A 26458-nucleotide genomic window follows, 5' to 3' on the forward strand; every position below is an offset into this window, starting at 1 on the left:
GTCGACAAAAGCCCAAGAGAGCCCAGGCCTCTGCAAGGTGCCCCCTACTGGGTGAAGCAACAATGTGTTACTATGGTAACATAAAGCCACTGGTTAGTTTGGGCCAACGCCCCACATACTTGCCATTGATGACACCATCTGGGTTGAGCATGGGGATGATCTTGAAAATGAAGTTCTCCCTCAGGAGCCTGGCCACAGGGTCACTGCTGACCAGGAACTCCAAGGTCCCCTTCATCACCCAACTGGCATTGCTTTCTCCTGGGTGAACTCGGGCTGTGAGCACGTGGTATGGGCGCTGCCCTGTCGAAAAATGATAAAGGAAAATTAAACCTAAACACGCCTCCCATTTCCACCAGCACCCTCTCCAGCAGCCACCTGGAGCATCAATCACACTAGACCATCACAAAGTCGGAAGTAGGTCGATTGCTTCTAACTCATCTGTAATCTACATGTATCCATTTTCTGCCTGCTTCTATGGTCTGCAGGACTCGAGACAGTATGATGTTAAAGCCTCAAAACTATTAGGTAAAACACAAATACTTAGAGGCATAAAAAGAAGCTAAGAAGCAGGTTTAGCAAGACCACAAAGAAAAACAAAAAAACTTCAGATTCTAATAGCGAGATGATGGATGTCACAGATCTGAGATTGACTCTTCATCACTATCAGTTGTGACATGTAGACAAATAACTTGGTTTCTCTGAGGCTATTTTCTCATCTGTAAAATGGGGACAGTCATACTGACCTCGTGTGGTTGTGACAAAAACAGAAAGATGGGAACAGAAAGCACTGGCACACTGCCTGCCGTTCGGGACCGATCAGTGCCCTCCCGTCACTTACAAAGTCTCTGGTCAGATGACCCATCTCAGTCAGCCCTCGGGAGAAATAGGAGTCAAGTACATGATGTGTATTGGGAATCTATGACTACAGGACTCTGAACCCGGTCCCTGAGAGGGATTTCAGAAAAGAGTGAAGCACCTGGACGCTCAGCCTTAGGGTCATAACACTTTCCTCACTTTGCCAAGGAGCTCAGGAAAACATTTTCTGCCCAATCACAGGGAGTATGAACCTGAACAAACTTTACAGAGAACGCACTGGAGAGAGAAAGATAAACTGTCTTCCTCCCTTTGTTGATAGAAGACATATAGAGCATGTCAGTGTAGAGACATATTCTGAGACCACCTCTGGGATCCAGTGGAAAATGTGTTTTGATTGATTAGTGGTGTCTGTCACATTACACCTGGGGAAGTGGCGGGGAGCGTGGGAGGTGGACCACCACATCAGCCATTCACCAGGTCTGCTCTAACCCCGTGTCTGATTTTGTGTGGGGGGGGGGTTTTTTTCTTTTTTACAGGGACAGAGAGAGAGTCAGAGAGAGGGATAGATAGGGACAGACAGACAGGAACAGAGAGAGATGAGAAGCATCAATCATTAGTTTTTCCTTGCAACACCTTAATTGTTCATTGATTGCTTTCTCATATGTGCCTTGACCGTGGGCCTTCAGCAGACCAAGCAACCCCTTGCTCGAGCCAGCGACCTTGGGTCCAAGCCAATTTTTGCTCAAGCCAGATGAGCCCGCGCTCAAACTGGCAACCTCAGGGTCTCAAACCTGGGTCCTCCGCATCCCAGTCCTACGCTCTATTCACTGTGCCACCGCCTGGTCAGGCTGTGTCTGTGGGGTTTTTTTTATTCCTTCTCTTTCTCTTGTATTCTTATCACTCCTAAACCAACTCCCATGACGAGAACTAAGTATTGGCCAGCTATAAAGACCCTAGCCATGTAAACTAGAAGTCTAAAAGCTAAATCACTCATTTCTCTCCACAGCATTCAAATCACTATGAGTCAAACATGGCTTGTCTTCTCTTAAAACAGTAGCCTTTAGGGGAAACAAACTCAGTCTCTAATTCTGTAGAAAGAAAGACAACCCTGAGTAATTCCCAAGAAGAGATCTAAAGAACAAGTAAAATGCTGAGGTTGCCACTTCGAAACCCTGGGTTCGCCTGGGCAAGGCACATACAGGAAGCAACTGCTACGAGTTGATGCTTCCTGCTTCTCCCTCCTCTGTCTCTCCCTCCCTCCCTCCCTCTCTCTCCCTTTTCTCTAAATATCAATAAAAAAATAAAATATAAAAAAACAAACCTGTCTTTAAAAAACAATAAAGAACAAGTAATCGAAGATGCAAAGAAATAAACTTTTAAATCATCTTATTAAGTTATATGACTCTTCTCCTAGCAATCAAATAGAAAGCACTCCATCTGTCGACAATCACTGAGATCTAAGTTTAAGGGGTATCACACATCAGTGCATTTTTATTGACTATGCTGGGAACAGGTCACTTTAGTCCCTCGTGGATTACTTATATATTGGGGACAATACACAGTTGTTTTTCCTTAAGCAGGTGTCTTGAGTGTATTCCAGGAACAACAGAAGGCACTGGGGAGAAACAGTTGAATAGAAATTACAGTTCTTGTTCTTTAAGAGGCCAAAGCATTTTTCAGTAATGATAAACATGCAATCAAATAATGACAAGGGAGCTAATCAAGGTGCTATAAAGAACTGAAAATAGGTCTGACTGAAAGAGGGAAGGATATTTTCAGAGATGTAATACTATTCGGAAAGTTCTTGCAGAATAAGTACCATCTAACCAGAGAGAGAAGGTGAGAAAGGGTCTTCTAAGCAAAAAACAAACAATAAAACACACAAGGAACACAGAAGACGGTGGTACATAAATTTACAAAGGTAGGCTGATGTCAAACTGGTAAGATCCCTCCTTCTATAAATTATTAGAGACTAGGACTTTATTCTACAACTCAGTAGCTGTCAACCATGGAGTCAGCATCTCACTGGTGGGCTGTGATTAGCACTGAGGTCTACTAAAGAATTATCAGCTACGAATAAAAATATCAATGTCTGCTTATAATACAAATGTATATTTATACTATATATACAGACAACAGTCCCTTCTCCCATCATATTCGTGATTTTGATTTCCACAACTCAGACATGAGTGGTCAACCATGGTCCAAAAGTATTCAAAGGAAAATTCCAAAAATAAACAATTTACAAGTTTTAAGTTGCACTCATAGGAATATGATGGAATCTTGTGCGGTCCCAACCTATCTTTCCCTGGGCGTGGACCACCCCTCTGTCTGGAGTCTCAGGCTGTAGACACTTCCTGCTCATGAGTCACTTAGTTACCGTCTGAGTTACCAGGTCAACTGTCACGGTATCAACAGGCACGATGCTCAAGTGACCCTTATTTTGCTTCATAACGGTCCCAAAATGCAAGAACGGTGATGCCGGCCACTGGGATATGCCAAAGAGAAGCCAGAAAGTGCTCCCTTTCGGTGAAAAGATGAGGGTAGTACAATATTTTGAGGGAGACCACATTACGTAACTGTTATGACCATATATTGTTGTAACTGTTCTATGTTATCATCCGTTGTTGCTAGTCCTATCGTGTGCACAATTTGTAAACTAAACTTTATCACAGGCATGTGTGTACAGGAGAAAACATCGCATAGACAGGGTTTGATACAATCCGTGGTTTCAGTCATCCACTGATGGTCTTGGAATATATTTCCCGTGGATAACAGGGACAACTATATACACTAAACAGGTTTAAATTCATCCCCATGATAATGTTACCTTGAACAGCATGCATTCAGGTGTGCTTTCTGGGATGGGGAGAGGAGAGTAAAAGAGAGAGATGTGATGAGACTACTAGAGATATGTGTCCCAGAAAAGAATAGCTGAGAACCACCACTTTAAGAAATAGAGTCGACAATGATTTTCCAGCAGAAGAAACACACGCAAAGACCGAGCTTCTGAAAAATAAGTCTGACATCATTGTTTAACATGCATTTGTTTAATCGGAGACAGGAAGTCCTACTGGAGTCCAGAACAACTTTTAGAGCCACATTTCCAGAGTTACAGTTCCAGCCCCACCATTTGCTACCTAAGATGAGTTAACGCACACTTCTGAAGTAACACCACTCACTAAATTAGCATATGGGAGGCCAGAGGAAGAGAAACACAGCCAGCTAGCTGAGCACAGCTAAAGTTAACTGAAGGTCATTTGCTCCCCATCACTGTTCATGCCTCCCAAGGCAAGCTGTATCGGCACGCCAATAAAAAGCCCGTTGAGAATAAAGAGGCTTGATGAATTTGTACCCAATCAGCAGCCTATTTTCAGTCCTATAATTCCATATCACTCACTTTGTGGTTTCTGAACTGTGTTCATTTACAGCACATTGAATGACAATAGTAAGTGCTCCCCACCCAGCAAGGAAGAAATAAAAAATAGCTTAAGCTTTTGTAAATTTTCAACACAACTGACCTGACCGTTCTCATTGCTGGGGCCATTTGCCTCCCAGGGCATCAGTCAATAAGCCAAATGCCGCCTGGCATATAGACATCGACAGTATCTTTCCTTCGGAGAGTCAGGTTGATAATCTGCTCTATTGTTAATGCACCACAAGACCGAACAGGCTGTTCGGAGCGCCCTGGAGAGCCAATGAAGACAGCCATGGGTTCCTATGAAGTTATAAGCAGCATTTTAGCCATTTCTAGTTGATATTCATCTCTTCTTCTCTGTGATTTAAGACAATTTTGCGGTCATAGTGGTGAGTTAAACGTATGGGACCACTCAGTCGCAGTAGCAAACGGCGCTCCAGAGAACCCCTAACAGACAACAACTGTAAATAGCGTGTAACACACCTACCACGTGTTGTTTTTCTTGTAATCGACAGTTTCAGTTTTCATAACTCATCTCTGTTTAGGACAGAACACAAGGTGTCAGGTAACTGCATTTTTTCCCCTCTGTGATTTATAAAATATAGTCCGGAGGCCACCGAAATCTATGGGGGAAGTCATGGTTTGGCAATATGCTAATTTTTTTTTTTTTTTTTAATATTCTGATCCTTAAAGCTGTGCATTGAATTTCCATGAGTGATAAGATCTTTACAAAGAGGTTAGGAACAAGTAAAGGGTTGTAGAATGCCTAAGAGACATCAGGCTCCAGGCCAGTGAAACGCCAAGTGGGAACTGAAGACGTGTGTGATGAGACACGTGTGTGATGAGACATGTGTGTACCCAATGCTATAAACATCCATTCATTTGTTCCTTCCTTCTTTCAACAATATGTATGAAGCTCCTACCGGCACTCAGCAAGGTTCTAGAGACTACAAGAGAAATCACAGTTCTTGCCCTCAGGGAACTAATAACAGTCTGGTGGGAAAGACAGGCACACAGATAATTATGATCCGATGTGATCGGGAACATCTGTCAAGACATTTACGCAGCACAGTGGAGTGCTCATTAGGACATTATTTATAATAGCGCTAGTAACTGAAAACAGCTTGGCTGTGCATCTGCAGAAAACGAGTCAAGGAAATGATACATAAAACAGAATACTATGCAATCACTAAAAATGGCACATCGATGTCTTTCTGTTGACATTAGAAGAGAGCTGGGACATAATGACAAGTGGGAAAAAAACAAGCAGGAGAGTTGCACCATAGAAGGATCCCATTGGTGGGCAGATGTGACATTTCCTTAAAGACATGTAAACACAAGGCCACGTCTGTGCCTGCAGGTTATCTAGGTAGCACTTATGTCTTCCTTGCCCCTATCTAGAAGGATTGTCAATGCAGGAAATAATAACCATTTGTCAGTTTTCATAAAGGCAAAGATTTTCAAGCAATAGTACACCACAGAAGAGAAAGAGGGAGGAAAAAATGAATTTTCACAAAAGAAGTGACATCGGATCTGATGCATCCAGGTGGAGTTAAGAGTTTGCCAGACAAAGAAAAAAAAGGAGGGAGGCAACAGAAAGGGCTAAGGAGACGTATTTGGAAAACAATGAGGTCAGAAAGCAACGTGATTTTGCGTGATGGAAGCACTAGCTGTGTGATAGGGAAGACTGGAAGGGTAGCTACGAAGTGAACGCTGTACCTGTTCCCGCCCGCCTTTGTGGCCCACACTAAGGAAACAGGAAACAATCTGTGAGCTGTGGAGGCACCGTGGGAAGTCATGACGTAGATGGGAGTTGCTGGCGGAGGTGAAGGCTCAGAGAGTAGAGTAAAGGGGGTGGGAGAAATGGCCGAAAAGTAGACTATATAATCTGTTTTTATTCTTGTCTTCATTTGGATGGCTTTTTTCACCCATTGTTCCTTTTTTTCTCTATTAGCTTCGTAGTTCTATGACCTTTTATTTTCCTTTAATTAGTTACCTTAGAGATTACAATATGCACCTTTCACTTATCATAATAATAATACAATCTAGTGGTTTTCCACTTTTTTACTCTTGGGGACAGGTGGAAATAGGAGAATTATTTCGGGGCCCGCTAAGGCAGGAATAAAAAATAACATTATTAGTATTTTGGGTGTTATCTTTTAATTATAATACTCTAAAATGGAAAGTCTCTAAAATAACTAGATGAACAATAAAAAAACATATTTTTAATAGAATACAACTGAAATTTCTAGAAAGCAATATGTAATTCCAGTGAAGTGAGAAAGACATTTAAGACAATCTCAATAGTATTTTCAATCTCAATAGTATAGGCTGGTAGGTGGCAATCACCCTCAGCATAAGCAAATTTGACCAAGATCATTGGGTCTATAATCTTTGTACAACATCAGGGTGGTTAACTGTTTTGCAGATCAGCACAAAATTTCTGGTGGACCGGTCTGCAAACCAGTGGTTGAAGAACACTGATATAATCTACCGTATTATAATTCCCCCTACACATCTTAAAATTTACAAGTATATTATATCATTATAAATCCAATATTAATTTAGAGTGAATCATATATTTAGCCTTGTAATTACTCTTCACTCCCTACTGCGTCTAAAGCTTCCATCAGATTTTATTTTCTTCTGCCTGAAAAAAATCACCTTTTAGTATTCATAGTAAGGGTCTGCCGAGAGTCAGAACCCTCCCACTTTTGTTTGTCACTAAACAAAGTCACCTTATCTGCAGTTTTGAAAACTATTTTTGCTGAGTTAGGATTACATTAACCTTGAACTCTTATTTCTCCCTCCTTCCAAACTTAGCTGCTTTCAACAGCCCCTCGAAGCACTTAGGAGTTTCTCATCCTATTTTGCAGAATTAAGAAAATGCTTTGGTTTTCAATTACAAATGTCCTTTTTCACGTGGTTTCCGTAGAATAGAGAATGTTTTCAATGCAATTTCCAAGTCTTGAACTTACAGTCTTTTTTTTAACTTTTCTGTAGGTTAAATTGAAATTTCCAGATAGATGATCTGACTATCTGCAAATAATAAGGCATTTCTTTCTCTCCAAAGGTGATGATCACTTCTTCCTGATACATTTCGGATTCCTTGGCGTTTTCCTCAACAATATGAAATAAAGAGTATTTAAATCTAGTCAGTGTTGCCACAATGGTGGGTACCTGACAGATTAACAAGTCACTGTGGCCAGCTCTGTGAAATGTGTGGGACAGGAGGTAAACACACCGATGACATTTCTATAGAACCTCACGGCTAAGGGGGCACTTCAGGCAACGTTATTCCTGCTGTCCCCAGTGCCTCTCTAAACTAGGCCAGACAGGTCTTGTTCTCTCCTGGTTCAGAAGGGCTAGGAAGGTGAGAAAGCAAGGGGGAAATGTACATGTTCTCAACCGCAACCCAACGACCCTTTCACTTCACCTTGCGTTATTCCGTGTGTGTCCTCAAGAGGAAGGCTGGAATGAATGCTGTCAGGACATCAAGGGGGCGCGCGTAAATGATGATGGCTCAGGCACCGTGGGTTGGAGGCGCGACTCAGCCCCTTACTGATTGAACAGATTTGAGGGAAAGCAAACTCGTTTGAAATCTCAGTTGCTATCTTCGCAGCAGTAGATTCAATGATCATCAATGGCAATGTGGAATAGGGGAGATAAAAAATGAGCCCTTTTCCCCACGGTTTCAATCCCCTTTGATCCTATTATATTCTTCGGCACTCTTTCAATAGGGCTGCTAATGAGCAGCACAGTTACACAGGGCTTCACCCCTTTTCTGTCACTAGTCAGACGCAGGTGCTGACGCCCAGTGGTGTGGCCAGAAGGCAGGAGGCAGCAGAAGGAAAACCGTGCAGGTCATCACTGCTCTCACTGGTTTTGGGACCACCCATGTGGGTCTTTCGGACAGGACAGCTCCTGATTACAGTCCTGCCTCCTTCCCAGGTGAGCAGAGTCTGCCTGCGCACACGCCCTCTTTTACACACATTCATGAGATGATCTCTCTCAGACACAGTATGGCAGTCTGAAAATAGTCAGTGGAAAATTCCAGAAAGAAACAATTCCTAAGAGTTGAATTGCATGCCACTCCTCCAAGCAATGGAATACCTCTTCCCACATACCCTCTACCCATCTGTCAGTCACTTAGCTAAATCGGTGACCAGATCAATGGCCACAGGATCGCAGGGCTTGTGTACAAGTCACCCTTTTAGTCGCTTCCTGTTACATCATGACGCCTACATCATTCATCTCACACCCTACTACCACGGAGGTGTTGTGTCGTTCCACGCCATTACAATAGTGTGTACAGGACAATAAGATCATTAGAGAGAGAGAAAGACCATGTTCATATAACTTATTACATATATTATTACAACGGTTCTAATTGATTATTCGTTCTTACTGTTAATCTACTGTGCCTAATTTACTACACTTTGTGCTAGGTGTGTATTTACAGGGGGAAAAAAACCAGTGTGTGTCGAGTTCAGGACTATCAGCACTTTCAGGCTTCTGAGATTCTTAGAATACACCCCCCACGGATAAGGGGGGGCGACTCCACCAATAGAGTAAGAAGTGGAGCAGATCCTAGTTTCCAGACTGTTCTTTGTGGTTATTCCAGATGCTGCGGTGAAACACTCTGCTGTCCTTAAATGGCTCGTGTTTACCCCTCCCCTTCTCCGGTGTCAAGGAGTGGCCCCAGATCTTGTTCCTCCCGGAATTTTGCACCCTCTTTCCCTCGAATCCTGAGGTGTGACCTCCATACCCCCAAAAGGAATTTCACGGAGCCCGAGGTGCTCTCTTTTCTGGGGAGAGATTTGTTAGTGTCGCCAGAGAGACGTGGGCTCCTGCGCGGCAGGGGTGGTGAACAGACGCTCAGTGTGGGTTCGGGGGGGGGGGGGGGGGGGGCAGCGGGGGAGGAGCCACGAACGAAGCTGTTTGGAGTCCCAACGCCTCTAACGAGCTATAGAAATTGACTAGGCGGTCATCATCTTCCTATGGGCGACCCTTGACACGTTTTCTTAAATCTTTTAAACTTCTTTGCAAATTTTAAGTGATGCACCCGGCAGGGAGGGGAATCTTAAAGTAAAATGTGTTCCCCCTCCTGCCGGGGACCCTCACATTCCCACGCCCCCTCATTTCTCCTCCCTCAGTCACATGCCCCGCCCGTTCCCGAAGCGCATGCCCAGTACCTCTCCCTCATCACCAGGTCCCCGCCACAGGCCGCCGGAGGGACCTAAACACAAACAGAAACACCCACGTCTGACTGCATCGCCCGCCACGTAATAAAGTGCATTAGAGTCTACTAATAGAGTCCTCACTGAAAGTCCCCACCGGGGCCTCAGCCACACTGTCTGGTCTCATTTTCTGTCACTCCTGAACCAAGTGCTCTTCACTCTGCTTTCCACAGCTCCCAAAACAGCGTGTCACTCCCCTTACACGCCTCCGGGCTGCTGTGCAGGCTCTCCCCTCTAGTTGGAAGCCCCCCTACCCCCACCATGTCCCTTCTCTGCCTGCCCAAATCTGAGGCTTTCTTGACTGCCCCGGACAGACAGAACAGCCCCTTGTCCTATGTCCTATGCACATCACTGGCCACTGGATCCAACTCTGCTGGTGCCCTTGTCATCCACTTCCTGGTTGACCCTCCCCCACTAACCTAGCTGCTTCCTGTACCTTATTTCTCTGCTGCTAAAGCTTTGTGCACTGGGGGTTTTCAGAAAATGTTTTGCTAAGTAAATGGGTGTGATGAAATGTAATTAGCTCTTGTAATTAACCACTCCATGCCCGCTTATTAATTTCCTAATATTTTCAAGTTCATTCATTCATTCAACCATTTATTGAGTTCTTAAGATGCACCAGGCACTAGAACAGAGAATGGGTCAATAACAGTGAAAGAGTCAAAGTACTAACCATCAGGAGCTTACCCTCTGGTGAGAAAGGCAGATGGTAGCATCACGTATGGACTAGGAAGAAACACAAAGCAGAGAGAAGCAACAGAGAATCCAGAGGAGGGATGGGGTCATCATGTCAGAAAAGGTGGTCAAGAGAGGGCTCTCTGAGGAGCTGACCTCTAAGCAGAGACCTCCTGGGAGAGGAAATTAAGCCAGTTCAAGAAATAAAGCTGCCCTGGCCGGATAGCTCAGTTGGTTAGAGCATCATTCCAAAGAGCAGAGGTTGCCAGTTCAATCCCCAGTCAGGGCACATACAGGAACAGATCGATGTTCCTCTCTCTCTCTCTCTCTCTCCCCCCTTCCTCTCTCTCTCTCAAATCAATAAAATAAACATTAAAAAATAAAGAAATAAAAAGAAATAAAGTGAAAAGGAGCTGGAACCAAGTGTGGGAAGTCCACAAGAGCCAAATGCTATGCGTTTTACAGAGAAAGACTGTGTTTGTGATCGGAAGTCATGAGGGTTCTGAACAGGGCACTCCCATGGCCTGATTTGTGCTTTGGCTCCATTTGAGATCGTTTCCCACACCACAGTCAGAATAAAGTTTTCAAAGTCCAGACGGGGAGGTCTCTGAGGTTCCTCCCCTATGACAGTGGTGTTTCCGATACTAAAACAATGCCGTCAAAGACTGATCAGTTCAAATGATTTGCCTTGGGTGGTGGATTCATTCATTTCCTGTGACCATTAAGGAAGTCTCCATCCAGGCCCTGGCTGGTTGGCTCAGTGGTAGAGTGTTGAATCTGCGTGTGGAAGTCCCAGGTTTGATTCCCAGCCAGGGCACACAGGAGAAGTGCCCATCTGCTTCTCCAACCCTCCCCCTCTCATGTATCTATCTCTCTCTTCCCCTCCTGCAGCCAAGGTTCCATTGGAGCAAAGTTGGCCCGTGTGCTGAGGATGGCTCCATGGCCTCCACCTCAGGTGCTAGAATGGCTCCAGTTGCAAAGGAGCAATGGCCCGGCAGAAATACTTAGCATTGCTCCCTGGTTGACATGCCGGGTAGATCCCAGTTGGTACATGCGGGAGTCTGTCTCTCTGCCTCCCTACTTCTCACTTGAGAAAAATACACCAAAAAAAGTCTCCATCTAGAAAGTGTTGGCAGGGTGAGGGATGCATTCATTTAGCACTTCCTGGGTAGCTCCTTTTGCCAAGAACCATAACAAATACTAAGGGTATCAGGGAGTTTTAGACAGAGCCCCTGTTCTCAGGCAGACCCCAGTTTTCCCAGAGGAAATAGATACTTAATGGGAGTAAAAGAATTTTGGCCTCTCAGAAACGTTTCTCAACTAGAGCGGTACTTCTCTAATCTTAGTGCTAAGATCGCTTCTCCACACATCACACTTTGAGCAGTAAAACTCACTCATCCCACAGATATATAATGCAAGCCAGAGGAATATGCAAAATTTCATTTTTTTTCCTATTAACTGCATGGGTTTTTTGTTTGTTTGTTTTCTGTTTTGTTTTTTTTTTTTAAGTGAGAGGAGGGGAGATAGTGAGACAGACTCCCTCATGTACCCTGACCAGGATTCACCCAGCTACCCCTGTTTGAGGCCAATGCTTGAGTTCCGAGCTATATTTAACACCTGAGGCTGACATGCTCAGGCCAACTGAGTTATCCTCAGTGCCCAGGGCCACACTCAAACCAAGTGAGCCACTGGCTGCGGGAGAAGAAGAGGGAAAATAAAAGGGAGGGGGAGAGGAAGGGGGAGAGAAGCTGATGGTCGCTTCTCCAGTGTGCCCTGACCGGGAACTGAACCTGGGACGTCCATATGCCAGGCCAATGCTCTATCCACTGAGCAAACTGGCCAGGGCCTGCATGTTTAATAAATTAATGTTAGTAATAAATCTTATTCAACCCTGTAGATCCAAAATATGACCATTCCACTATGTAATCCTTCCCAAGGATAACTGAGACAGTTTATGTGTTTTTTCTCTAAGTCATCCCAAGTCTTAAGTGTATTTGTGCATTTTATACTTTTGACACATCTCAAATGGGACTAATCGCTTTTATCTGGTCAATAGCTTTCTGTGGTCCCTGACTAGACAACTGTACTGAACACTCCGGCCCTAGACTGTCAACCCACTCTCTAACTGAACCCCTTCACCACACTGAATAGTAAACGTTTATTATAATCCAGCAGAATACAGTCGAAACACTGAGGGAATGAATAAAAGAGAAAGCTTTCTCTAATCAAAAATCAAAAAGCAGGCCCCGGCCGGTTGGCTCAGTGGTAGAGCGTCGGCCTGGCGTGCAGAGGTCCCGGGTTCGATTCCCGGCCAGGGCACACAGGAGAAGCACCCATCTGCTTCTCCACCCCTCCCCCCCTCCTTCCTCTCTGTCTCTCTCTTCCCCTCCCGCAACCGAGGCTCCATTGGAGCAAAGATGGCCTGGGCGCTGGGGATGGCTCCTTGGCCTCTGCCCCAGGCGCTAGAGTGGCTCTGGTCGCGACAGAGCGACGCCCCGGAGGGGCAGAGCGTCGCCCCCTGGTGGGCGTGCCAGGTGGATCCCTGTCGGGCGCATGCGGGAGTCTGTCTCTCCCCGTTTCTAGCTTCAGAAAAATACAAAAAAAACCCCAAAAAACAAAAAAACTCAAAACATTGTTTCGCTGACTTCTTTCTCATGAAGCAATCCAATTATAAGAAAATTACAAATCTATGCTTCTTTGCAAAGGGGCAATCTCGTCCTCTTATTCTGTACCCTTCTGTCTCTCAACTAGGAGTAAGTGGGTTTGGATAATGAGCGTCAATGAAAAGAAAATCAGGAAATCTATTCCTGGACAATTTTCTGATCACCCAGAGGAAGTGGTGCAATCGAGTCTGAGATAACAGTTTTAGACGCGACAGAAATACGAGCAAATTCATCTGCATCTCTTCATCTGCGTCAAACTGTACCTTTTTTTTTTTCCTGGAGATTTTGTTATATGATAATAGTGTGGAAATAAAAAATAATACATCTGTGCTATAATGATACATAATGTCTACAGTATGGTAATGTGGTATTTGGATTGGGTTTGAAAAATTTCCTACCCAGAAGTGACTGTCACTTGGGAGAAGTGGATAATCGCATCAGGAAAATTGCAAACAGATGCTATTGCACATACACACCCTACCCCATCCCGCACCCTCCGCCCCAGAATCCACCGGCTGATCAGAGGTAGGGGCTTCTGCAGTTCTGCTGGGATCCGCTGGCTCTCTGGGACCCAGGGCACCAGCTCCTTTGCCCCAATCTCCCTGGAAGAATGAATGCTGCCCAGAGGAGCTCTCAGGAGGGCTCTGGCAGCTGAGAACCAGAGGGCGGGGCTAAACCACTTCCTGCTGTTTCTGAATGGATGTCTTTCAAAGACATGGCCCAGGCTCCAGCTCTCTCCCACCAGAGCTCCCAGCCGGAGTGCTATCTCCACAGAGCTGGGCATCACCATGACCTCGAGGAACATAAGTAACCAAAATGACAGGAGACCTTTTCCCGCTCCATGAAGATTCATTCCGTCTGGTGCCAGGCGGGCACTGGACTTTCCAAGGGGTCACTTCGTTAGGTGTATACATGTTCAACCACTAGGCTGCACACCTGAAACTAATATAGTACTGAATGCCAACTGGAATTGAAAATTCTGCAAAGAATTTTTAAGAAGATTCATCGAACACATCCCCCTTGTTATGATCTATTACCTCTGACCACACATAGGCATCTATCTATAGGTTCGGCACCGAAAGATAATCTTGAAGAAAGAGATTACAGAGCTACTCGCTCTGTTCAGAAAACTGTGAAATATTGTAGGGACTCATTCTGCTCCCAGGTCACATGCAACAGATTTCTTGCTTTGTTCTGTCCCACACCGTTTGCCTGAACACCTGGGAACACAGGAAGGCCCCGAAGCCCTCCACGGAGCAGCCCCTGGGGCCTGGAGGCAGAGTTTCTCCAGAAGCTGAGTGCCTGTCCCTGTGGAATCACCAGGGCTGCCCAGGAAACCTCACCGCAGGGCATTATTACACAGCCATGAAGAAGGAAAGGGAAACAGGAGAAGAGAGAAGAAAAAGAAAATGGGATCTCTGGTATAATGAGCATTTTGAAACAGGCAACTAGGGTGGTTCTTTTTTTTAAAAAATACAAGCCTGTTCTCAATGGTACTGTGACTTTTAGGAATTTCTGCCTTTCCCCAAACCCTTCCCAGGTGTCCCTCACTTTTCAAAAGCCCTCTTTATGCCACTTGGCTTTCATGAAAAACCTATGTTCACGCCCTGGCCAGATGGCTCGGCTGGTTGGAGCATCGTCCCGAAGTGCAGAGGTCGCTGGTGTGATCCCTGGTCAGGGCACATACAGTAACAGATCGATGTTAGTCTTTCTTTCTCTCTTCCCCTTCCTTGTTTGCTAAAATCAATAAATAAAAATTAGAGAGGAATGTTCATATCTGCTTCCGCCAACCAAAAAAAAAATTTGAACAGGATTTTCACTTTTATAAAAAAAAAAAAAAAAAGGAAAGTGAAAATAGCATTTTGTGTTTGCTCCATAGCAAACTGTGATAGAGGCAGCGTGTCCCTTGAGCTGGGGGGGTGGGGGGGGAGCCGAGCTCCCATCCGGAACCACACTGGCAGCTCAGCATCAGGCCCCGAGCTTTGCACTGTGTCTGGGAGCAGCTGGGGCCAATCCCCAGTTACTTAGTGCACCCTTCGCAAGACGGGTCCCCAGGTGCCTGCTCTTCCTTTGCCCCATTTTGGCTGAGGAAAGGTTTCATGGGGACACACTACCTTCGGACAGCAGGGGAAACCTCTATGTCACACAGCAGAAAACTGCTCCATGAAAAAAAAAAAAATGACTAGCCTGAGTCATAAGGACCGAGAAGGGTGGGGGAGAAAATTGAAGAGTCTTGAGCCCAAAACATCTGTCACCCTGCTGACACCAGAGCAGAGCAGGTTACAAGTACAATAGTGCCAGGAAATGCCAGTAGCCGCGCTGCTTGCCTGGGAGGTGGAAATCTGTACTCCTGCGAGGGCTGGCGTGGAGCAGGTTGTTGGGGAGCCTGGTGGTGGGTAAGGACCAGGCGAAACCAGCAACAGGACCGTAACCTTGCTGCTTAGTTATTCCACAAACAGAACCCCGAGCTGCTCCAGGCACAGGCTGGTTTGAAAGGAGCTATTATCCTTTAAAATGAAGGCTGAGCTGCGGGTTTACGGCACGAGAGGAAAGGAGGGAGCCCAGGGAGAAAGGAGAGAGAAAGAGGATTATTCTCGCTGCCGCTCCAATGCAGACGACTCCAGCGGTGACCGGTGACCCGCCAGTTTTCCACTTACACAGCCTGACAAGGGTATTTCAGAGGCCCCGTTGCTTGGCAACCTGCCTTTTATGTTTAAGTCATTTAAATGTATTCACCTTCTGAATCAGGGATATTCACAGATGACTGGGCAGCAAGAAAGAGCCCCTAGCAGGCCAAGAGCTCTTAGGACGCGGGGAGTCAGCAGAGGGCGTGAGGCGCGTGGGTCTGGCCAGAGAGCCTGACGGGACCATTGCTGACACGTTCCAGCTCGAGGGCAAAAAGCTGAGATGAGCACACCGAGTCTCTGGGGCTTCCAAACTCGGTGTCTATCAGGACCAAAGAGCAACTTTGCTGGCCCTCTTTGCAACGTCCTTTGGCCCCCCAGAACCCCTGCTGCAGGCCTACGCGACCTGGCAGCTGCAACAGGCCGCCTGCCTAGGGCCAGGGTTCCGCCCTGCAGGTGGGCCTTCCTACTCGGCTCTCTCTGGGTCCCACCACTGCCCCACCACTGGCTTCCATGACGACAATGCATCCCCTTGGTCAACTGAACCGGAAATGGGGTGGTCTTACCAGACAGCACATCCCAGGGTCACCTCACATGCAGAGAGCGACCAAGGCCTTTCTGTTTCCAAACCCTCTTCTCTCCATCCCTGCTCCTTCCAAATACCCAGTGCCTCTGCCCTCACCGCTCTTAGGATAAATTAAGACTCAACAGGGCACAGTGGGGAGAGGCTCACCCCGCGCCCCACCTGCCCAGCGCCCGCACACGCCCACAGCGCACCATGCCACCCCCTGGTCATTCCGCTCCGTTTCCGCTCTCCATCTTTGCACAGACCCCTCCCTCTTCCACAAGGCTCCTCACACCCTCTCCGCTCGACCAGCTCCACTGGACCTCAAGTTCAGCCCAGCTTTCACTTCCCTCCTTTCCGGATGCCCTCCCTTCTGGCCCCCTCCTGCCAGAGTTAGACCCCCGAGCCTGTGCTCCTGTGCTGTCACGCGCATGTGTCTGCCGTAGCGGGAGTCCTTGGAGCCCACCCGGCCTGATCTCCTGCTCTTCTCTGCCTCCGCCTGGAACACGCTTCAAGAGGGAGAAGGACAGATAGGAAGGAGCCTTCCCTGTCAGACCCCGGCCCCTGTGCCCGGAGCCAACACGCCTTGTAAAACTCGGAAAAGTATATGAGACCTGAAAGCGTTTATACATTGGCTCCAAACGATGAAAAGAATCTATTAAATTGAAATAAATGTTTAACTGTCCAAAAAAAGAATAGAATAGAATGTCAACTTCATTAATTGTTCAATTTAGTAGTCATAAAAATTTTATTAGCTTTGAAAGTAATATGTAGGTAAGATGTTCGTACTCTTTGCAGGAATACCCAATTACAGACAATGCTGTCTCAGGACTCACAGCCAACTGTAAATTAAGGCTCACCCATAGCCAAGTAATTGCAAAAATAAACATGAAATTATTTCAAATTCACTAAAAAAGAGAGAGAGAGAGAGACTTAATGTGGGACGTGAGTGTATTTTATTATGTTTAATATCATAGATGATGGTGCCTCCAACTCTTAAAGTGCCTCAGGCCTAACAAGATTTTAAAATGGCCCTGAGTATGCATGTTTAATTCAATTTTGTTTCCCCAGGAGCTAAGAAATCAACACAGTGACTGGTGTGCACAAACATGTGTGCTCATGTGCGTGAATGCACACATACTTTCTAAAATTAAGAATGGAGGCACAGAGACTTGTGAAAACCAGGCCGCACTGAAGGCAAGAATTTCAGAATTTGTGCTGTGCAACCATTGAGACCACTGTGGGAATGAGCGGCCTTAAAAAAACACCATTTGAAGGTCAGGGCTTAGAAAACCCATATGTGTGCATGGATGGCCTTGCAAATTAAGAGGAAATTAATGAAATACTTATTTTTTTGACAGAAAGAGAGAGAGAGAGAGAGAGAGAGAGAGAGATGAGAAGCATCAACTTGTAGTTGCAGAGTTGTTCACTGATTGCTTCTCATATGTGCCTTGACTGGGGGCGCTCCAGCCAAGCCAGTGACCCCTTGCTGAAGCCAGCGACCTTGGGCTCAAGCCAGTGATCTTGGGATAATGTCTATGATCCCATGCTCAAGCAGGCAACCCTACGCTCAAGCTAGCAATCTATGCTCAAACCAGTGACCTCAGGGTTCTGAACCTGGAACCTCAGCATCCCAGGCCAACGCTCTAGTTACTGTGCCACCACCAGTCAGGCAATGAAATAGTGCTTTTCCTCTTTCAGGGTTTAGAGACACAGAAAGACAGACAGACACTCAAAGAAACAAAGAGAAAGACACAGACAGATGCGTAGGAAAATGTGCCCAAAGTCTAATGATTTTATCACGGGAGAATCTTGGGTCTGCAGTTTCCCTGAGCAGTATCTAGATTTAAAGGTCTCAAGAAAGCTATTTAATACAAGCCAAATGACATCCCACTAGTGCCTGGTTTAAAACAATCCTCTAAGCCACGCCAAGGGAGTGTGTCAGAGTCAGCCTTGCACACTGCATGTAAATGGATATTTTAAAAATCAAGTCGTTGCATAAATTTACTTTGTAAGCTCGCAATTTGGAAGCCACCTGCTAGGAATGTTTTTGAAAAGTTACAACGCTCAAGAGTTATTTTGTGAAGTGGGTAAGCCTGGCTCACAACAAAGAACCTGGACAGCCCACAGCTCGGTGCAGTGAAGCTGTGCCCAGCTCCGCACCAGCCAGCACTCTGGTCGCAGACTGGGGTTCGTCGCCAGCAGCATGGGCCCTCTGCAGTCGTCACTCACTGAATTCTCTGAGCACTAGGGCCTTCTTTGAAAAACTGGGGGAAAAAGAGTTGCTGGTGATGGAAGTTAACTAACCTTATCCTGGTTATCATTTTGCAACATATACATGTATCGAATCATCGTTTGTACACCTTAAACTCACACAATGTTACATGTCAATTATATCTCAAGAAAGGTAGGGAAAACACAGCACTTATCTCGTCAGGTATTATTCAAATTCAACGTGAAAATGAATGGAAAGCATTTTGCAAAGTATAAGGCACACATTAATTGCTTAAGAAATGTAATTAATGAGGTTGTATGATTTTTAATTAAGGAGACGTATATGGCTATTCAGGCTATAGTTAAGTTGAATGAATGAATAAATAAATTGTTGTAATGGCCACATCTAGCTTGAATAAGAACCATTCAAATTTGACTTTATAATATTTTGTCTGAAACACAATATAGAAAATGGAGATAGAGAACAGTGAGCATTCTTGTACTAATTTATGTGATATTATTATATTATATTCCACTCTGTGCAGGAGAGGTGGTGTCTACAACTGCTCTTGGCCAGTCAAACTGACTGGGATCTAAACCAGGGTGACAAGTCATCCTGATTTGCCCATGACTGTCCAAGTTTCAGCACTAAAAGTCACATTTACCGTGGAAGCCTTCAGGCCCCGCCAACCAGGACAGCTGGTCACACTAAATCCTAGCCCCACGCACTCACTTACGACTTGACCTCGGATAAGTCATTCACAGCCAGCCTCAATGTCTTCAGCTGTCAAGTAAGGATAATAATAATAATAATAATAATAATCCCACCTTATTAAGTTGTGAGAATGAACAAAGATGACACAAAGCGCTTGGTTGAAGCCAGACACATAGTAAGTGCTCAGTAAAGAACGATTTGTAATCTTCTGTGAGGACAGTGTCTCTCTCAAAAGCCCAGTTGGAAACTCAAGCTGCTCAGAACTTAGGCAAAACCCAGCTTAGCTTAGCTTGGTTAGTGGGATGGTTGCCTTCTCCCTTGTTCTGAAGAGGCAAAACAGTCCCTAGGAGACAGACACCCCCCAAAAAAAATGAGGCAGGGGGAGGAGAAGGCTGATAGGGAGAAAAACAGTTTTCACTGACACAGAAATATCTTCCATGATAATCAGCACTGACGGGAAAAGGAAATCAGGGGAATTTATGTGACAGTTTAATAGGGTTTTGTGAAATACGGTATCATTTTAAAGTTTGCCTGAGTGAGGCAGACAGCACATTAGGGTGACTCTACATCTAACCAGGCGATGAGACTGGATTTTAGACTCTGCAAGGTGCCCCACCGTTTCTTTGCTGTACTATGCAGAGTGTTACTTCTTTATATTGTACCTCCACACCTACACACTGCAGCATGAGCCCCACTGAGATGCAAGGTCTGCCCACAGGCACAGTGAAGCATGAAGCCTCCGTATGGACTGCCTGGATGTGACATGAGGGCTTGAAATTCCTACCAAAAAATAACAATCTATCTTTTTTTCTTACACTATATATATATTTTTTCCATGGTCTCCTTTCTACCATGGGAAGGAGAGGGTTATTAAGAATGAATTCCCCCCTCCTCAGGCAGTTATACAAAGCACTCACTTACCAGGGTGTCTAAGGAGAATGCATAGTGGGTACAACCTTGGGCTCAAATCACCAAATCTCGGAATCTGGGGAAAGGGGAGGGGAATGTCTGGCTCCCTGGAACCAGCAAGCATGGCAGCCCCCTGCTGGACGGAAGTGGTACTAACCCACTCCACTGGCTTGTAAGTGAAATTAACATGGGGGGATGGGTTATGCTGAAATGTCACTTAAATACAAAAGGCTTCTAAATCGTTATAGAAAATAATGTAATGCGAGAAGCCTTTGGGGCCCGATAAGAAATAATGAAAATGGAGAGTTGGAAATTTAGGACTTGTCAGCACTGACCAGGAGAAACTGTCCTCTCGTTTTAGGAGCCTGGCTGTTATTTAGACTAAGAACGCTCCTAGAGAGAGGGCCAGGCCATGGGGCTGGGAGAACCGCCTCATCTTTAATGCCTGCTCCCTCAGCTCAGATTCCGTGCTGACCACGCTGCCCGCTGGGGTGTATCCTGTGTTCTGAGTGGTTGATTTTTCCCTCTACTTTCCAGACTGGAATTGATAGAGTTTAATCTCTTGTTCTCTTTTCTTTTTTCTACTAGTTTCATAATTACAGGTTTTTATGTCTGTGTTTTTTAGTGGTTATATTTATACTATACATCTTCTGAACTACATGTAAAGTTATTCTCAACACAGTCGCTCCTCCCAAACGTGACAGGGAGCCTGGCATATTTTAAGGGACCGTTAAATACCATCCCCCATTCTGGCATTGTTGTCTAAGCTCTATCTTACTCAGCGGTAAACTGGCGTGTCCAGGTGCGGGTTCATCTTTACTTCTCCTGTTTAGCATTCGGAATATACTTTTGAAAGGCTCAAGTCTTTCTTCTCTCTGCAAAAATTCTTTTTTCTTTCTTTTCTTCTTTTTCCAAGTGAGAGGAGGGAAGAAAGGAAGACAGACTCCCGCATGCACCCTGACCGGGATCCACCCTACAACCCCTGTCTGGGGCCGATGCTCTGCCCATCTGGGGCCGTGCTCACAACTGAGCCATCCTCAGCGCCCAGGACCAGTGAACTCGAACCAATTGAGCCATGGCTGTGAGAGAGGAAGAGAGAAAGAGAGAAGGGGGAGAGGAGGGGTGGAGAAGCAAATGGCAGCCTCACCTGTGTGCCCTGACCAGGAATCGAACCTGGGACATCCACATGCCAGGCAGATGCTCTACCATTGAGCCAACTAGCCAGGGAAAAATTCTAAGCTAATTATTTCTACAAATATCGTTTCTCCACCATTCTTTTCATTTTCTCCCGGAAGTCCTATTAGAAATATATTAGCTGCAAACCACATGATGGTGATGGACGGAGACTTGGCTTGGGGGAGGGGTGGTGAGCACACAATACAATGTACTGAAGATGTGTTGTAGAATAGTGCAGCTGAAACCTGTATTGTTTTGTTAACCAGTGCTACCTCAATAAATCCATTCTTTTAAAAAAAATCCATACGCCTTAACCAAGTGCTTAACCAAGCCTTACACTAGCCTTAACCAAGTGCTAATGAGTTAACCGAACAGGCCAGATCTCAAACGGAATCCTAAGCTTCTCAAAAAGTCACCCTTCATTCATAAAATGAGCTGGATGGGGAAAAAGTGGGGGGTATTTGCACCCCTGAAGCAGTCAGATACATTTCTTGAAGAGAACCACAGATAAAAACCTGGAAGCAACACATTCAATCAATTACCTGAGCAGCTTCGTGGAAATACTTGCCACCAGGCTGGGAGGACACAAAGGGCTGAAAAAAATACAGAAGGTGACTCTCCTGACAATATGCATGGAGTCGCCTCTGCTTTGATTCAAGCTCATCTGGGGAAAGAAAGAGCTTTTATTATTTTTGTCTTTTTCTTTTTTGAAAATTATGAAAAGGCACCACAATCAGAATTTTCCCTTTATCACAGGGATAAGATATCAGTTTTTGTCAGGATAAAATGAAGCACCGATCCATCCTGATAGGGAAAATTAAATTTCTGGGCTCCACTTGATTTGATATTTATCACTCCTTTACCCCAGAAATGTTCTGTCACAAAACATTTTGAGGAAAAAAATGAATTCGCAACACACCAAACAAACTTAAAGGCTCTTAGAAACCAGAACTGACAAATAATGGGTGTGACTGAGAGAAAAATCCCAGGATTGAGTGCAGAAAAGCGATAAAGAAAACCATCAGACACAGGAAGAAGTCAGCAGCTGTGCAAGAGAAGAACGGGTACGGAGAGTCTGCGAACACAGGTTTTTCGTGTGAGAGGCGAGCAGCCCCTTGCCCCCTCTGCAACAGGACAGCCAGGGTTGGTTGCAATTCCTTCCTGCAGACAGATGCCGTTGCCAGGACAACCACATCCCCTGCACCAGTACCCAAGACCCAGATCTACAGCGAGTAGCCAAAAGCCCACTACATCCCCAATGTCAGCCTTTTCCACCCAAGATGTGGGGATCAGAAGGATTTAGAGAACTCAAAATTAGTTCCTTGAAATGGACCCATCTAGCAAAAAGTTCAGACCATTGTGTGTCCACTTGAATAGCGTAGATAAAACTCTTCTATCTGATGCAGTAGATCAATATTAGGCTATTAATTTTAATTTACCTTTTTTTTTTAAGTTCCCATCCACTTGGACATTGGTGTGGCCCTTGTTTCAGGTGTTATCTCTTATCTCTTGTAGAAAGGGAACTTTTCCCGCCTTACTTAGAAGGGCAATTCTTGCCATGTAAATAAATCAATGACATACATACATCTGTGATGTATAAATAGATGAGGTTACTTCAGGTTGTCTAAACATTAGTGCTAGAGGTAATCATAATAGCATAAAAGGGGCATTATATTGAATTAGGACAAGATCTGGTATCTAGTTACTGTGCACGGAGTCAATTCAATTTAAATGAAGACCTTACTATCTTGTAGGAAAGACAGTTTAAGTAACTTAAAGAATAATAATGAAAGGTTACTGACAAGCAGTCTCTGTCTTTAATGAGGTGATAAATATCAGAGGTGAGAAGCTGGAAATGCACATTACTGGAATAGTTTTTTTAAAGAAATTGTAAATAAAAATGCAAAGCAAATAATGTGGGATTTCAAATAAAGGGCAGAAGCCAGGAAAGAGTCCTTGGGAGAAAAAAACACTTTCTAATACAAAATCCTTCAAGAAACAAAACAAAACATGCCAATCAGAAGGAGGCAGCAGATGCACTAGAATTCCTGATTAAAGCTGCATGGGCTTCAAGTAGAAAATAAGGCAACAGGACATCAGGATGGTTCTACAATCACCACCTCCTCTGCGACCAATGGCAAGATACTTAAATTTAATAACAGTGCCTACTTCGCGTGGCTATTAAAATCACTTAACACTAGGCCTAACCCAGAGTCAGCACTCACACATGGGAACTAGTATGAATAACTATTACTAGCGGTGGTTAAGACATGTCATGTTGGGTTCTATGTTACAGAGAACTTTGAATTGCAGGCTCTTTTTAATTTTGTCAGTGAGAGGAAGCCAATGATGGTGTTTGAAGAGGAAAATCAGGTCAGAGAAGGTAGGTTCTGATCGAAGAGAACAGAGACTGCAGGTGTGGGATTGCACCTTCAACCTTGGTGTGTCGGGACGATGCTCTAACCATCCAAGCTACCCGGCCAGGGCCTGATTCCCCTTGTGGACTGTTCGAGGTTGAAATCTGCTTTCCTGCAGCTACTTCCACCTCAGTTCTGCACCTGCTGTCTGGGACCACGGGGACGTAGGTCAGTCCTTCCTTTACACGACTCTCGAGTGCATATCTGAAGATAGCAATCACCCCAACTGAGCTGCTTGGTTCTGGCTAAAATAACCCCTGGGTCCTCCAGTGTCCCCTCATCCACGAATAAGCTTTACACAGAGGGTCTCCATGTTTGTTTATCCACAGACAAGCAGGAAGCCAGGTCACCCTCAGGCATCTCTGATACACAGATCTCTCTGCCACTTTCATTATTTCCCTGATCCTGCCAATGATTTTATCATAAAATCCCAGGCACTGCAAACAACTGGCAAAGCGTCCCGCACGTGGAGAAGTAAGAATGGCATTGATTTCTCCCTCCTGGCAAGCGAAGGCCTTCCATCTGGGGATCGTGATAGGTTTCATTAATGCTCCCTGCGGTTCCCGCTCCTCTTTTCATTAGTAAATGCAGCTCGGCCTGCAGCTGACCTCCGTGGCAGCCCGTTAGAGATGTCCTCTCTGCTCAGAGCTCTGCTTTCCATGGGTGGCCTGTTTGGAGATGTGCAACCAGACAGAAGCTGGGGACTGTCCTGATCCTGGCCAACTTAATTTCACAAATAGTTTTGTTAAACTCTGCTTTCTCCTTTTCCTGGCATCGGCCTGAATGTTCTCAAATCGTTCACTGCCTCGCTAATTGCCCTCACTCAGCTCTCCTGCAAAGCATGGTGGGAAAGCTACCATAGATGACATATCATTTGGCCCAGGAGCAATCATTAAAAAGCACATCTGAACCTTTTTGGTCAACCATCTCTCCATCTCCCCGAGTTCCTTTGGCCTGGTATGCCCTGCAACAGGTGCCTCAAAAGAAAAAAAAAAAGCCATAATCCCCAAGGAAAAAAATTGGCTTTTTTTTTTAGACAGAAAGATGGACAAGAAGAGAGAGAGATGAGAAGCATGAACTTACAGTTATGTCACTTTAGTTGTTCATTGATTGCTTCTCATACGTACCTTGACCAGGGGCTTCAGCTGAGCCAATGACCCCTTGCTCAAGCCAGTGACCTTAGGCTCAAGCCAATGACCTTTGGGCTTCAAGCCAGTGACCTCAGGGTCACATCTATGACCCCACACTCAAGCCAGCAACCTCACACTCAAGCTGGTGAGCCAATGCTCAAACCAGATGAGCTCGCGCTTAAGCTGGATGAACCCCCGCTCAAGCCAGTGACCTTGGGGTTTCGAACCAGGGTCCACCATGTTCCTGGTCCATGCGCTATTTATTCATTGTGCCACCACCAGTCGGGCTAAATGTCTCTTTTTAAATAATTAAAACAAAAACTTTGGGCAATGATGATGGGGCCAAGAGAAAACAAAAACAAACTAAAACACTGCATTTTTCTGACGTGTTTATAAAACATAGTCCAGTGTTCAGTCGGGGCTTCTCCGGCTTTTCAGAGCTGTTTCTCCCTCTTAACTCTCCTCCCTCCTTTACAGCTGTTTCTTTCCTCTTCTTCTTTTTCTCTTTGTTCTCTTCTCTGCCTCTGCTTTTCTCTACTTCCCCTCCTTTCTCCGGCTCCCTGCAGGACCTGTCCCCTCCCTGACGGGGATTCTGCAGCCAGCTCAGGAGGAAAAGTGCGGTGGAAAGTGTCAGACTCCAGACAGAGGACAACGACAAGCTGACTTCTGCTGTCACCCTGTGAAGAATGGCTCTTACCCTGGCTTTCCTTTCTCAAGAGTTTATTAAATTCATTCAGTGAGAAAAAGAAGAAATGTAAAAGGAATTATAAAGTCTTGAGGAAAATTTACTTTTTTTAAGGTTAAGTAGTGTGACAATGGCAGCTGATAGAGCAAATTAACTTCTCGCTGCACTGGTGATTTTGATTGATATCATTTCTCAAAGTGTTAAGGAGGGGACAAGTGCGTTTTTGGGGATACTGTTCTCAAATGCAGAATGAACACTTGTCAGTTTGGCGTGTGATTCAATTAGGTAAAAGTCACTAACTTAAGAAGAAAAGGGTCAGATGGAAAATTTAAATCTACAAAACATATGCAAAGGCCCTGGCTGGTTGGCTCAGTGGTAGAATGTCGGCCTGGTGTGTGGAAGTCCCAGGTTCGATTCCCGGCCAGGGCACACAGGAGAAGTGCCCATCTGCTCTCCACCCTTCCCCCGCTCCTTCCTCTCTGTCTCTCTCTTCCCCTCCTGCAGCCAAGGCTCCACTGGAGCAAAGTTGGCCTGGGAGCTGAGGATGGCTCCATGACCTACACCTCAGGCACTAGAATGGCTCCGGTTGTAGTGGAGCAATGCCCCAGATGGGCAGAGCATCGCCCCCTGGTGGGCTTTCCAGGTGGATCCTGATCGGGTGCATGTGGGAGTCTGTCTCTCTGCCGCCCCGCTTCTCATTTCAGAAAAATACAAACAAACAAATACACACGCAGAGCATTTTCATAGGAAACATATACGTAACATCTCTGGGATATTTCGTGTTTATTTAATTCCCGGTCCAAAAGGAAAGAAAATACTTCACTTGCACATCCTGAACAATCACAGCAGTAGCCTGAAGTAGTTCATGTCCTGTGTCATTTGCGAAAGTCGTGCAAACTAAGCTTTGCCTCTGTGCACCCAACACACAGCTTGCCAGTAACTCCCTCATCCCAGGAAAACATGCTCAGCCCCTTGGACCTGGCCCTGATGTCACGGGCAGCAAGATAAAGCCAGTAATGACTGCAATTACTCTGTGCCAAGCCTGCACACCAAAGGCAACTGCCAGCTGGGATTTTCCAGCAACCATCTAGTTATCCTTTTTTAAAAATGAGGGGGGAAAAGGATACTTTGAAATATTCTCCATGAAATATTTATCCCCCGTTTAGCTGATCACTGCTCCTAAGGCATCCATGCAGAGCTGGTTGAAAGTG

General features: G+C 45.4%; 1 protein-coding gene across 4 annotated transcripts in view; it reads right to left on the reverse strand.

Moving 5' to 3' along the window:
* Positions 1-26458, reverse strand: part of AGBL1 (AGBL carboxypeptidase 1) — an 822308-nt gene that overhangs the window by 567049 nt on the left and 228801 nt on the right. For all 4 annotated transcript variants that reach the window (XM_066355294.1, XM_066355295.1, XM_066355296.1 and 1 more), the window contains one exon: positions 120-300. In XM_066355294.1, coding sequence (XP_066211391.1) covers positions 120-300 — 181 coding nt within the window. The remainder of the gene's footprint in view (positions 1-119; positions 301-26458) is intronic.

The sequence above is a fragment of the Saccopteryx leptura genome, chromosome 13, assembly GCF_036850995.1.
Source record: "Saccopteryx leptura isolate mSacLep1 chromosome 13, mSacLep1_pri_phased_curated, whole genome shotgun sequence".
NCBI lineage: Eukaryota > Metazoa > Chordata > Mammalia > Chiroptera > Emballonuridae > Saccopteryx > Saccopteryx leptura.